Below are 13,352 nucleotides of genomic sequence, written 5' to 3' on the forward strand. Positions count from 1 at the left end.
GCATCCGGATCACCTACACAGAGGACAGCTGCGTCGCTGTTCCAGCCAGCTCAACAGACACAGGAAATCAAAGTTCGCATGGCGACAAGGGACCGCGATGGCGGTTTCTGAGACCGGCTCCAGGCAGATGACGCATGGATTAGCCACCTCGTCATTCGACTGGTCGTGCGCTACCTCCTGCAGAGTGCGTTGCAGAATTTCTTGCTGCAGGTCGACATCGTCCGACATCAGACTGGGGCCAGACCACCGAATCAACTCATCCGATGATCGTTGGGTGTTGTCGCAGAGGTGTTGTCGTGGTGGTGGGAGGAGCGTTGGCGGGCGTGGGCAAAGTCACGTTCGCCTCCGCAAAAACTCCGCGGCGCATCTTCCACGTCTCCTCCCTCCACCTTCTCCGACACCACCACTTCACGGCCTCCTTGCTTGATCCGAGGTTCCTGACATTGCGGATTGGAAGAGATGCACTAGATGGTCGCCAGAGTCCCGTCACCCCGATCACTATGAAGTCTGCAAAGGCCGTCGTTGCGGAGCATCCGTACTATTCGCGCCTTGATTCCGCCATGTCGCGTGGGCTTGCAAACGACAACTCGCTGCGTTCCCCTTCTCGGACGATCACCGGCATGAAACGCTGGTCGATTATCAACAAGGATTTGCCTCGTGCGTGGTCCACTCCCCGCGTTGTCTCGGTCCGCCGTTTGCTGTACTAACTGCTTGAAGCCGTGTCGCAGATCAAAGCCGTCCACGTTTACGACTTTGACAACACCTGTAAGGACCCGATCCGATGCAGGCCGCCATTTCCGCGATCCTCGGAGCTAATACCGCGCAGTGTTTCTCAGTCCCCTCCCAAACCCCCAGTTATGGAACGGTCCGACGATCGGGTTCCTGCAGTCCTATGAGGGATTTGCCAACGGCGGATGGTGGCATGATCCTCGTCTGTTGGAGGCCACCGGAGAAGGCATTCAGAAGGAAGAAGCGCGTGCGTGGAAAGGCTGGTGGAACGAACATATTGTGCGATTGGAGTGCCCTTCCTGGGGAATGTCTGTTCTGACCTGTCACAGGTGCAACTCGTCGAACTGAGCATGAAGCAGAAAGACGCCTTGACGGTGCTTCTGACCGGCCGGAGTGAAAGTGGCTTCTCGGAGCTTGTCAGACGCATTGTGGACAGCAGGAAACTCGACTTTGACCTGATATGTCTCAAGCCGGAAGTCGGTCCCAACAGTGAACGCTTTGCCTCGACCATGGAATTCAAGCAAGCTTTCCTGGAAGATTTAATATTCACGTATGAGCAGGCTGATGAGGTTCGGATTTACGAGGACCGCCCGAAGCAGTGAGTTGATCCCTTCGCATCCCCGCCCACAATGCCGAATCACTGTCTAACTTCTACAGTGTGAAGCATTTCCGGGATTTCTTCGACCAGCTGAACCGCCGGATCCAGACGACACACAATCCTGTTTCCCGGAAACCGCTCAACTCCGACGTGGTTCAAGTAGTCGAAGGGTCTATGTACCTTTCTCCCGTAATCGAGGCCGCTGAAGTGCAGCGGATGATCAACTCTCATAACATTGCCATCCGCACTCCCGCCTTGAACACAACAAAGTCGCCGTACGGTCGACTGCGGATCAAGCGCACGATCTTCTACACTGGCTATCTCATCTCCAGCGCGGACTCCAACCGCTTGATCAGTCAATTGCTGAACCCCATGCTGCCCGCGGGGCTTGCTGAATCTAATGAGCTGAAGTACATGGCTAACAATATACTAATCACTCCTCGACCAGCCCCGCGATCGATCCTCCACAAGGTCGGCGGGATCGGGAAAAAGCTAAACTGGCAGGTGACGGGACTTGGAGTGTATGAGAACAAGATCTGGGCGGCGCGGATGGCCCCCGTTCCCGCGACAGAGAAGTATTTCACGGAGAATCCAGAGCCGGTGGTAGTCCTAGCGGTCCGGCGAGGCGCGCGTCCCATTGACGTCGGCAAGATCCAGAGCTGGCATCCGGTCTCTGCCGACCAGGCACTGACGCTGGAGACGGTCGTCGGCGAGAAGGTGGTCTTGCGCGTGGAAGAAGAGAACCCCAACGAGGGCGAATGGGAGAGTCAGTTTTTGAACAAGAACAACAAGCGACGTCACCAGCAGGAGCGGGACGAAGATATCCTGTACCCGCAATCGGGCTACGGAGGCTATGAGGCGCCCAACTCGGGAAGACCTCATTATAACTCGCGTCACGGAGGCAACCGCCACAACTACGCCGACGACAGCCCCCGACGCGGCGGATCGTACCGTGGTCGTGGTCGTGGATTTGGACCCCGAGGACGAGGACACGCGAACCGCGGAGGGCGTGGTCGAGGCCGAGGGCGTGATGCTGGACCTCCGCCTGGGTATAAATCGCTAGACGATTACGGTGGATATGACGGCAGTCAGGATGAGAAGCCTGGGGGAGGTAACGGGAGTGCGCCCGTGATGAACTATTAGATTGATTGATTGCCTCCTTTCTCTTTACCCAAAGCAGTCCCTAGGAGTACATACTTTATACAAATGCATCATGTGTATGTTCTCCAGGAGTATCAATCCGTGTGATGTCTATACCTGTAGAGTGACAAACAACTCTTCAACATTCTACATGATACCCTGAAGATCAGCAGCAGAAGCAACGGGCGCTAAGATTAGCGTGATACAGACCCTGGAGGGCCCCTATTTTGGTGTCTTCTTTGGGTATTGATGGACGAGATCATCCTGGGGGATCGCCATACCCATTATAAGTATAAGTATCTCTGGTACTCTGATACATAGATGAAGTCAACAGTAACACCACTCTGCCCGGCTAAATCGGCAACTGAGACAACAAAGCCAATCGCTTGGGTTGCCTCAATCCTTCTCGCTAGTTTCAATTCTTTCGACTTACGTGGCTTGGCAGCAGCCATTACACCTTGGACAAACACCGCTAGACGACGCCGTCATAAATAACCAGGAATGTCCCCCCGGAATGCTTCCAGAATCTGTGCCCCGCCAGTCGACGCAGGGAATTCACCACGCGGTCGCAAGGGATGATTGATCGCCGACAGAAGGACAAACGGGGACTTGCGATTCAACACCAGCCATGACCTGACCGAGCTTCCAACACGACTTAGGATGGTCTCTCTTCTCCTTCTGGGCGCTCTCCTCCCTCTAGTCCTGGGATGGGGTCCGTCCAGCCAGCACCGCTTGTCAGTCGCCAGCGACCACAGGCCCCCCAGCAATGAAAGGACCTCGCTGACCTTTCTGTACCAAAACAACCTGAACGCGTCCGACGATGCATACCACGTCGGCGCCATCCTGCTGGATCCCATGGGACAGCATGATCTCCGCGACGCCTGCGCAGAGCTCGGAGAATCCATGATCACGAACCAGACCATCGAGGACCACAAGGATGATTTCAGACACCTGTTCGCCTATCTGGCGCACTCAGGGAGAGCCAGTGCCGTCAGCAACTATTACATTCGAGACGGCGTCGTATCCATCACCCAGGACGCCGAAAACTTCGACTTCCTGCCATTCCCCCGGCGCAACTTCAAGCTCCCGGTCTTGTGCACCCAGACCAGCACGGGAAACACGTCTCTCGACGCAGCGAGAACCAGTCTAGGCTCGAAAGATGTGCGCGTCTCCGCCGCGGGCAACATGTACATCGGGTTTCGCGACCACAAATCCTTCCGGTTCCTGGGCATTCCCTATGCGGACCGCCCGATGCGCTTCATGTATTCGACCATATACTCGCGCAAGTCCGAAACCATCCGCACGACCGACTATGGCCCGAACTGTGCTCAGCCCGGGGGTGGTAGCGAAGACTGCCTCTTCTTGAACATCCAGACGCCCTATCTGCCTAAAAAGGGCTCCACGGACAACCTCAAGCCCGTCCTGTTCTGGATCCACGGCGGCGGCTTCACCAGCGGCACGGGCGCAGACCCCCTCACGGATGGGGGCAATCTCGCCTCGCGCGAGGACATTGTGGTGGTCACCTTCAACTACCGGCTCTCGACGTTGGGATTCCTGGCCATCCCCGACACGCATATTCGGGGGAATTTCGGGCTCGGCGATCAGGTCGTCGCTCTCGAGGTATTCACATCTGTTTGATCTAAAGGAAGTACAGTATAGCTAACAGTCGCAGTGGACGAGGCAGAACATTGCTCATTTCGGAGGTGATCCCAACCGAATCAGTATTATGGGCGAATCCGCAGGCGCCGCATCGGTGCGAGCCCTCCTGGGCTCTCCCCCAGCAGCAGACATGTTCCATGGCGCAGTTGCAATGTCAGCGATGGGCGGCGGTGCGCGACTCGGACTGTCGGGCGACGCGATTACATATAGCTCGTACCGGACGATTCGCGAGTCCTATGCCAGTGAGGGTCAGCGGGTATTCCCCGCCGCTGGCTGCGATAGAGGCGATCTGGAGGAGCAAGTGACCTGTCTGGAGCGCCTCCCTGCATCCACCTTGGTGGGCCTGGACACCGTCGCGCGGCATATCGTCCAAGACGGACACTACGTGACAGGCCGGGAAATCGACCTTGTCCAGAACACGCGCGAGTCCTCCATCCCGGTCATGTTTGGCATCACCGCGGACGACGGCGCGCCGATGGTCAAGTACCCCGAACAACCCGTCAACAACCTCCGCGAAGGCATCCAGATCGGCCTGGGGATCGACGCAAGCCACGCCCAGCGCATCCTCGATTCCGGCCTCTTCCCCTCCACAGACAGCGGCAACATTACCCTCGACGCCTTCGACATCGCCCAGCGCGTCGCAACGGACCTCTACTTCCGCTGCGTGACCCAAGCCGCCGCATTCGCCGGCGCCGCCTCGGGCGTCTTCCAATCATCATACTTCTACCAGATCGAAACCACCACCGCCGACTACTACCCCGACCACCACGGCGCACACGCCGCAACCCCGGAATCCCCGCACGGCGACACAGACCTGCCCTACTTCCGCCTTCACGGCTCCGTCCTCCCCTGGGTTTTTGGGACCCTGCAGCCGCTGCGTGACGGCATGGACCTGGACACGGTCCAGCTGCTGACGGCGTACTTCGCCGAGTTCGCTCGGTCCGGCCAGCCCAACCCGCCGGCCGAGTATCTCGAGGCGCGCGGATACCAGAGCACGCTGGAGGCGGTGCGGTTGTTTGATCGGTGGGAGCCGGTGGCTCACTCCGAGGGGCCTATCCAGCTGCTGGGGTATCCGAGTTTTAGCGGGCCGTTCCAGGATGTAGGGCAGTGTGAGTTTTTGGAGTATCCGATTACGTATTATTTTCATTGACATACTTTATCTGTGAATATTGAATATGAGTTGTATGGATAGATAGTTCTGTGAAGAACGATCAACATATCACCAATTACAGCTCCTCTACCAGAGTCGCCTGTTTCACGGGAACGGGAATATCCCGCCGGAGGCGCAGCCGGGTGCTTCGCCTGCCCCTCTCGCTGTTCTGGTTCGGCTGGACGGGCAACTTGGCCAGCGTGCTTTGAATCGTGCCCGTTATCGCCTCCATGTTCTTCGCTGTCGGCGGCTGTCTCATCTTCAACTGCATCTTCTGCTACCAGGCCCATGCCTACCCCAAGTATGCTGCCTCGGTGCTGGCCGGAAACGATTTCATGAGATCGTCGTTCGGTGCCGGGTTCCCGTTGTTTGCGACGGCTATGTTTCATAACTTGGGGGTTGGCTGGGCGTGTACTCTTCTGGGGTGCCTGACCGTGCTCTTTGTGCCGTATCCGTTTGCGTTGTTGAAGTATGGGAAGATTCGACTGGCGAGCAAATACGCCCGGCACGACATTTAGTCCTGTCTGGGTCACAGGCGAATACAACATTGCATTGTCTGTTTAGCAGAATTGATTTGTATGTTTCAATCTATATGTGCTAAAGCAATCCGCATCACTGAGAATCACTCGAGTAAAGTATAGCCCAACCGACTCTCGCCAGACAACAAAACCATCTTTTATACAGAAAATGGCAAGATCCAAGCAAAACCGAATGTACAGGTGCAATAACCAAGTCCAAATCATCCGTAATGAACGGCCATCAGCCGTAGCCATTATCATAAATCCCAGCCCAATCGTCGTATTATTCGTGTGCCATTCATGTCCATGCCGTCCAAATCGCGTAAATCCATAAAAACAAAACGTAAAACATATATCCTGTCCACCATCGCTACCTCATTCGCCGTCGGTCAATTGTTGGAATAGCCTAATGCTGAGGATCATCACTAGCAATCCAATGGTCACGACGACCATGAGACCGAACCCGAACCAGCCGAGGACCATGGCAGAGGTGCCGACGCCACTCTTTACGCTGCCGTTCCCTAGATCTTGGGCGACAGTACTGGCGGCGACCGATGCCGTATGCTGCCATAAAACCGACACCAGCACGAATACTGACGCCACAAAGATCAGGGCTAAGGCAGCCTGGGAGACAGGACGGGAAGGAATCGGCATCACTTCACGCTCCGAGCCACTGGAGTCGATCTCCTCATGCCATCCCGGGAAGGTAGCGAGGATGATAAAGCAGAAAAAGGCGAGGATGACCGCAATGATCCTAAACAAGGGTTAGTAAAATCCGCCAGCCAGAGACACGAGGATCAAACATACAGCAGGTACGGGAACACAACGGCGTCCTTGAAGGTCGACGCAACCCAGATCAGGTTCAACGGGTCTTGATCGACCGTGACAATCTCCGCCAATGCTGTTGCATTGGAATTGCAAATGTATGCGCCTCCCTCGGGCTGCACACAAATACCAAAATACCCCACGCGCACTTCCATCTCTGCTCCTCCGACGATATTCGCAGTGGCCGTCACCACCCCTGGGTCTACCTGGGCGAGGTTGAAGACTGGATTGTAGCGCTCATAGTACATGGAGATCAGGAAGATGCTTGGTATTTGCGGGGAGGAGGACGAGCAGCCCGCCAATAGTAGAGCTGGGTTGGTTAGTCGCATTCCAGGGCCCTGAGCAAAGATCGCTTACAGAGAAGAATGATTGCAACTGCAATGATAATCATGAGAACGTGATGGTACCCGATCATCGGTATGAACCCTAGATTAAGATATCGTCAGCATCTAAGTGTATGCGGGCCTCGCTGAGACAAGAGTACGTACGGGCCAGCCCTGACATAAAAGCGTTCGCCATTTTGGCTAATCTTTCGAGACCTGTTCTTTCCTTCCTTCACCGTCGGTGACTCGCTTCTCGGGACCCCGAGAAGGAGTACTGCGCGCTTGAGCGGAGGTCACGATTCCGTATCGTTCAGCCTATCCAAAGCTTGAGATTCGTATGGGGTCTCGAGCGATGTGAAGTCGCTGCTGCCAAACGAGGATCCAGACGGATGGAATGTGGATAAGCTGTCGAGTCGCTGGTATGCGGATGGATGGGTTGGGAGCCGACAGGGAATGTATTGCAAAGAATGTACCGTCGGACGTCAAGACCACGACCTGAACAATGGAGACAATCGTCAGATAAGGCGGATTGCAAACTGCGTCATGCAAAAGCCCGAGATGGGGCTGGGCTCAGAAACAATGATGGATACAGGGTAGATATGGGTATGCGAAGACAGGAAGGGAGAGAAGGGAAAGGGACAGAGAGGGGGGGGAGGGATCGTAGCTGGAGAAAGGTCGTCACCGTTGGGCCACAATGGAGCGAGAGAATCCTGCCTCCGAATTCGCGGACGGGACAGATAGTCTGGTGGCTGGAGTGAAGGTATTCCAGAGTATGGAGTACTTGATGGAATTCGAGAGGCTGGGCCATTCCCGGTAGCTTGTTTACCCACCCACCATTTCCTAGGTAACCGCCCGCTGACCGCCTGCTCCCCTCGGCCAACACCGCCCCGCCGGTCCCGCTGCTGCCCGATCTGGCCTAGCGCGATCTCCAGGGACCACAGACCCACGTGACCCTCTCCCTAAATAAGAAACAATGCAATGCAATGCATGATAGGTACAATAGTCATGGATGATGCTCTATTAGTTTTCCAATATAGATACTAGGCTCAAGACAATGCAACCGGCTCATGCAATATGAGTCCAGAACTCCATACCTCCCAACATCACCAAACCACCGCGATAAATGTGCCAAAACTAAAGATCATACGCCAACAACAATGCTGATACTGTTACTTCCCAAAAGCAAACCGCTGCAGATCCAGTGCAGCAGGCCTAGGCTGTGCTCCAACTTCTTCTCCAGTATCCTCATCGTCACTCGCGGGAACTATCATGTCCTCACTTCCCTGCGAGGTGAGACGTTCCATCCCAGACGGTCGGGTCGTCGGGATGTTGACGGCTTTGGACGTGCTGACCGCTCCCAAAGCAGATCGGGGAGAAGGTGCCAGAGCGTTGAAAGAGCGCGATCGTGCCAAGGCATTTTGTCCCAACCGTTGTAATGGCGTAAGCCGTTGTCGCCGAGGACTTCGTGACGGCCCAATTGTTGCCGACGCCGTTACATTCTTGTATTTAGGGCACGCCGATGGTCCAGGCGCCATGCCACTCTCCGGTTGGGACGCAGACGCACCATCGGACCCCTTGAACACGTATTTGGACAGCAGCGAAGAATTTTGTCTTGCAATATGATGGTCAAGCACTTGGTGAAAAGCCTCTGGGTTTGTGTCCAGACTCACAGAGGTCTCTACACCAGCCGCCCCAGAGAGGACTGTGGTGTCACCAGGGCTCTTATCGGAGTTTTCCTCTGAAGTCTGTACATACCCCGAAGAAGGCGCGGAAGATGGCTCTGCCGGCGAACCCTGATCCTTAGCTTCGTTTGGCAGAGATGTTGGCGAACTTGAATCACCCTCGTCCTGCGAAGGATCGGGAAGTTGTGTCATAATATCCTCGGCAATCTCGTCCGAGAAGACATCCAATTTAGATTTGCGCACCTTCTTATTGCGGCTGACTTTGAGCCCACTCGGGCTAGAGTCCTCCATTCCAGCACCGAAGAACCGACTGCGACTTTCTCCGCGGCCAGGAGTCGCTTCGTCCGTCTCGGAGCAAAGGCGTTGCCGCTTGGTCGTTTGGAGGGAAGGAATCCGGGTGTTGTGAGCTAAGAGCGAACTCCGTTCGGCACTCCGCACGACGGGACCAGAAAGCCGGTTCATCGGTCCGCTCGGTGGAGCAGATCGGACCACTCCCACTTGGGACTCCACCGGGCTGCTCTCCCACGAATTATTCGCATATCGCTGCAAGAGTCGCTGCTGGCTGGGGGAGGGAGTGAGGGTGTTTGGATCCAACTCGGCCAGGGGGACCCGCTTCGGTGTGAAAAAGGAGCTGATAGGCTTGTTCGGCTTCAGGTCCGCAGATGAGCCCAGAGTTTGTCGGCGATTGATGGTGATTCCCGAATTCCGCACTGCCAACGGCTTCACAGTCAAAGGCTCTTTTGTCGTCGGATCCAGGTCACCCCGTGCCACCCCTGCAGCGGTCTCGGGGTCTACATCACCGCCAATGAACGGAAGCTCCTCCAACTGGACATCGCTATCTGGCGGGGTCAGAGTAACCAGTCGGTTGCCTGTCGGGCAAAACACTCGTTGATAGAGGAAGGTGAGCTCTGCCTGCTTGAAGTTCTCCAGGTAATCGGCTGGGACATTGTACTGGCCCTCGAATTGAAGCATGCGCAAGGCTCTCTCCACGTTCTTGTATTTGCGAATACTTCGATACGCCGTCTTCAATCCTAGCCGCGGAATGTTGGGTAGATAATCGCAACCGCTGAGGATACACATACGTCGGAAATCGGCATCGGTCCAGCCAATAAGACTCACATCACGACAGGCCGCGAAGTCGGCACGGTTGATCTCGATGCAGTCGCCATGTTGGTCCAGTTTAGAGAGTAACCTGCGGGCACCGAAGACGAGGAGATCAGAGTCTTCCGAGATGATGCCGTGGATAATTCCCTGTCGTTCCAGATAAACCAGCTGCGCGTCCGCCTCGTAGGGAGCCACCACGTATTGCACGTCCATCTTCTTCAGCTCCTCGATCAGCTGGCGGGCCATCGAAGGAGTGACATCGACAGCTTTCTGGAGTTCCTGGTAGGCCTCGGTAATTCTCCCCTTGCGTTGCAGCTCCAACCCAAGGGCCTTGCTTTGCTGGCGGCGTTGGTGTCGTTCAGCTTCCGTACCGGATTTACTGGGTAGATTGTCGCCATCGAAGACCAGGTACGGTGTCACTCCAAAGTACTGGAGCATGCGAACACGATTGAGGACAAACTCAATATGTCTATTCACTTCATATTAGCCGATCTTCCAAGGAGGTAGCGATTGCGGAATTTCATACTTCGCAGTAGGTCGCTCTAGGACCAGATCCACGGCACAGGCGACAGTGCCGCGATGGAGCCAACCATAAGCATCGACTCCGAGAGTCTGACCACTGAACTTCTTCAGATGGCATGGTTTTTGGATGGATTTGAGAAGACCATGAAGCCCTAACAATGGGGAGTAAGGAACCGTCTCCGTCTGAATACCTGTAATATCGTCACGCCAAACGTACCTTTAATGCCCATGTTGGACACCTCGGAGCAACAGGATCCTTCTCGCGGGGGTTTATGTCGACCGTGAAACGGGCATCAGTTGGAACGGGACAGACGACGAGCCATGGAAAGCGAAGGACTCCAGGACAACACGCTGGAATGTTGACTCGACACGCGCTTTCCTGTTTGGTCGCCGGCACGCGCCAGACAGCTGCCTCATTGGTCGGTCCGTGGCGGTGAGAGAAACGACTACACCGCCTTCTCATTCTGCCGGCCAATGGAAAGAAAAAGTCGGGAACATCGACAGAGACAAGCACATTTCTTCAGCCACCATCTATCCTGCCACCATGCCCAAGTCCCTTCAAAAGGTCCACAAGCATATCGCTAAGAAGCGAGGAGCCGTCGAAGCTCTCCACGAGAACAGCCGTGACGCCAAGCGCCTGCGCAAAGCCAATGCTCGAGATGATCGAGTCGCCCGAGTTGCAGCCAGTTTGTCGCGGGGGAGACAATCCTACAGTCAGTACTTTCCACCACATGGGAGTTCCGAGTCAATGCTGATTATACCTTCCAGTCGACCGCATGGAGTATTTCCAAGAAGTGGTCCCCGAGGGAACTGAACCGCTCTCCGATACGGACCTGAGGGACCTCGTCGTCCGTTATATCAACCGCAGTGTACCCGAAATCGAACAATTACAGAGTGAACGACGGAAAGGCCGACCACCCAGCAAACGGGAGGAAGCTTTGGTGCAGCGGACAGATGCGGAAGATCGGGAGTTCAAGACGGGATTCTGGATGCCCGACTTCTCTTCGCCGGACGTGATCAAGGCGTTGGCTGCGTGGAAAGGCGACTGGTCCGGACTCAGTGCGCTGAAGTATATCCGACTGACCAAGGAAGGTGGAAAACAGCCTTCATTGTTCCCTCCGAAGGGACTGTCATGATTGTGTTTATTTCTCGTCTGCAATTCTTCATGAACGACCAGATTTGGTCTTACGATGGCATTGATGTAAATAGACTCTGTCAATTTGTTAGTGGATAATAAACAAGAAGCCACTAGAAATTCACATCAACTAGAGACAGAGAGAATGTGAGCGAGCGAGTGAGTGAGTGAGTGAGAGTGAGTACGTGGGAATATGCTCAAGGTACTCGGAGTAGATGTTGTAGAGTGGAGTCTTGGCGCGGAACCGCAGTTTCATCATCATCCATCATTTCCTCTTCTTCTCGTTTCTTCCGTCCGCCTCCGTCAACCATTTCTCTTCCACATCTCATCCTCCCTCCATCCTCAACCTTCAATCGCCATCATGCTCTCGCTGCGCACTCTCGCCCGGTCGGTGCCTCGCACCGTCTCCCGTTCCCTCGCCGTCTCCTCTCGTTCGGCCGTTCTGCGACCGGTCTCCTCTGTCCCCAAGTTCTCCTTCAACCAGATCACGAAACCTGCCTGCGCTGCGTTCTCGACCTCCTCTATTTTCCGCCAGGCTGCTGCTGAAGGTAAGTGTCCTTTTTCTGCAGTTATTCATGGATGGTGGAGTTGGTGAAGAAAGATAGCTCTTTCGGGGAAATTTTCCTTTGCGACTCTCCGAGCTTCAACCATCCATCGCAACCACAAATGAACACATAAAGCTGATCTACTTTTCTTTGGTCTCTTTCAGGTGATATTGAGCTCGTTGCGAAGTTGGAGGATGAATTGAAGCATGAGAAGGCTTCCGGTCTGGAAGATCTCGACAGCTCCGTCCAGAACATCCAATATGTTCTCCAGAACAACTCCTGGGAGGTGCGAACATACTCTCCAGCACCATCCCATTGCAAAGCTAAACTGACTCCAATCCAGGTCAAGGACGTCCCTGGCGAGCAGGAGGTCGTGCTCACCAAGAAGTTCGGCAACGAGGAGTAGGTCCCCGTTCCTTCCAACACCAGCGATATACTAACCCCCATTTCTCTCAGGATCCGCCTCACTTTCACCGTTGCCGACCTTCAGAACCTGACCGAGCAGGAGGACTTTGACGATGCCGCCCTCGACGAGATGGATTTCCAGTCCGGTCACCAGCCGGCCAACCAGGGCCGCTCCGGTAACGTGTCCCAGCACCCCGAGGACCGCGTCGCTCCCGCCGATCGCGAGTTGGATGACCTGGACCGCGACCTGGAGCCCAGCTTCCCCGCTCGCGTGAACATCACCATCGAGAAGCCCAGCACCGGCGCCCTTCTGATCCAGACTGTCGCTCAGGACGGTTTGTTCCAGATCGAGGAGGTCTCCTACTTCACCAAGCCCGATCTGGCCTACGCTCAGACTGCCGAGAAGGACTGGGCCCGCCAGAGCCTGTACGCCGGCCCGCCCTTCGAGAACCTCGATGAGGACCTGCAGACTTTCATGGAGCGTTATCTCGAGGAGAGAGGCATTAACGCCGAGCTCGCCAACATGATCCCCGACTACATCCAGGTGAAGGAGCAGAAGGAATACGTTCGCTGGCTCGAGAGTAAGTCGTGGTCTCCCATGCATGTGCGATCCTGTCTAACAAGTATTGCAGATGTCAAGAACTTCATCTCCGCCTAAACGAGGCATATCGGTGTCTTCCATACAAGAAACAAGGTGTATTGGGTAATGTGAAATCTCGGCTCATATTCTAATTTTCCATATCCTGGTCTGCGTTCAACTGGAACTGCTTTCTGGTAATCTTCCATGTATTGTGTTATGTTAGCTTAACATTTGTCCCTGCCAACAACAGGAGGAATGCGCTCTCGGTTGTGAGGCCTCGCCATTGCAAGCGGTGCGCATGTGTATCAATATAGAAATGAATTAAGGATCTGTTTATACCACCATACGGGCAACTCGATCAATACCCACGCGAGCCAATCATCCCTCGGATCATTCTAAATTTATTATAAGCTTGTATGACCATATGCTCCAATATA

General features: G+C 55.0%; 6 protein-coding genes across 6 annotated transcripts; 4 read left to right on the forward strand and 2 right to left on the reverse strand.

The window, feature by feature from the left end:
* Positions 1 to 560: 560 nt before the first annotated feature.
* On the forward strand, positions 561 to 2,823 carry ATEG_01566 (rRNA 2'-O-methyltransferase fibrillarin-like protein; the record flags this gene model as incomplete). Its single annotated transcript, XM_001208931.1, has 6 exons — positions 561 to 657; positions 718 to 765; positions 827 to 1,008; positions 1,059 to 1,327; positions 1,387 to 2,438; positions 2,789 to 2,823. The coding sequence occupies 6 exons, from the start codon at positions 561 to 563 to the stop codon at positions 2,821 to 2,823; spliced, it is 1,683 nt and encodes a 560-aa protein (XP_001208931.1).
* Positions 2,824 to 3,127: 304 nt separating this feature from the next.
* Positions 3,128 to 5,276, forward strand: ATEG_01567 (putative carboxylesterase; the record flags this gene model as incomplete). The annotated part of the gene is made up of 2 exons (XM_001208932.1): positions 3,128 to 4,087; positions 4,140 to 5,276. 2 exons carry the CDS (start codon positions 3,128 to 3,130, stop codon positions 5,274 to 5,276), a joined length of 2,097 nt encoding a protein of 698 aa, XP_001208932.1.
* Positions 5,277 to 6,169: 893 nt separating this feature from the next.
* ATEG_01568 (Fig1 domain-containing protein) lies at positions 6,170 to 7,138 on the reverse strand (the record flags this gene model as incomplete). Its single annotated transcript, XM_001208933.1, has 4 exons — positions 6,170 to 6,548; positions 6,602 to 6,929; positions 6,977 to 7,045; positions 7,108 to 7,138. 4 exons carry the CDS (start codon positions 7,136 to 7,138, stop codon positions 6,170 to 6,172), a joined length of 807 nt encoding a protein of 268 aa, XP_001208933.1.
* Positions 7,139 to 8,111: 973 nt separating this feature from the next.
* On the reverse strand, positions 8,112 to 10,480 carry ATEG_01569 (putative exonuclease; the record flags this gene model as incomplete). The annotated part of the gene is made up of 3 exons (XM_001208934.1): positions 8,112 to 10,197; positions 10,255 to 10,402; positions 10,468 to 10,480. 3 exons carry the CDS (start codon positions 10,478 to 10,480, stop codon positions 8,112 to 8,114), a joined length of 2,247 nt encoding a protein of 748 aa, XP_001208934.1.
* A 314-nt stretch (positions 10,481 to 10,794) lies between these two features.
* Positions 10,795 to 11,386, forward strand: ATEG_01570 (translation machinery-associated protein 16; the record flags this gene model as incomplete). Its single annotated transcript, XM_001208935.1, has 2 exons — positions 10,795 to 10,936; positions 11,019 to 11,386. The coding sequence occupies 2 exons, from the start codon at positions 10,795 to 10,797 to the stop codon at positions 11,384 to 11,386; spliced, it is 510 nt and encodes a 169-aa protein (XP_001208935.1).
* A 360-nt stretch (positions 11,387 to 11,746) lies between these two features.
* ATEG_01571 (MAM33 family protein) lies at positions 11,747 to 12,993 on the forward strand (the record flags this gene model as incomplete). The annotated part of the gene is made up of 5 exons (XM_001208936.1): positions 11,747 to 11,933; positions 12,095 to 12,216; positions 12,274 to 12,332; positions 12,387 to 12,916; positions 12,968 to 12,993. The coding sequence occupies 5 exons, from the start codon at positions 11,747 to 11,749 to the stop codon at positions 12,991 to 12,993; spliced, it is 924 nt and encodes a 307-aa protein (XP_001208936.1).
* Between the last annotated feature and the right edge of the window lie 359 nt (positions 12,994 to 13,352).

Source organism: Aspergillus terreus, genomic scaffold (genome assembly GCF_000149615.1).
Source record: "Aspergillus terreus NIH2624 scaffold_2 genomic scaffold, whole genome shotgun sequence".
NCBI classification, from domain to species: Eukaryota; Fungi; Ascomycota; class Eurotiomycetes; order Eurotiales; family Aspergillaceae; genus Aspergillus; species Aspergillus terreus.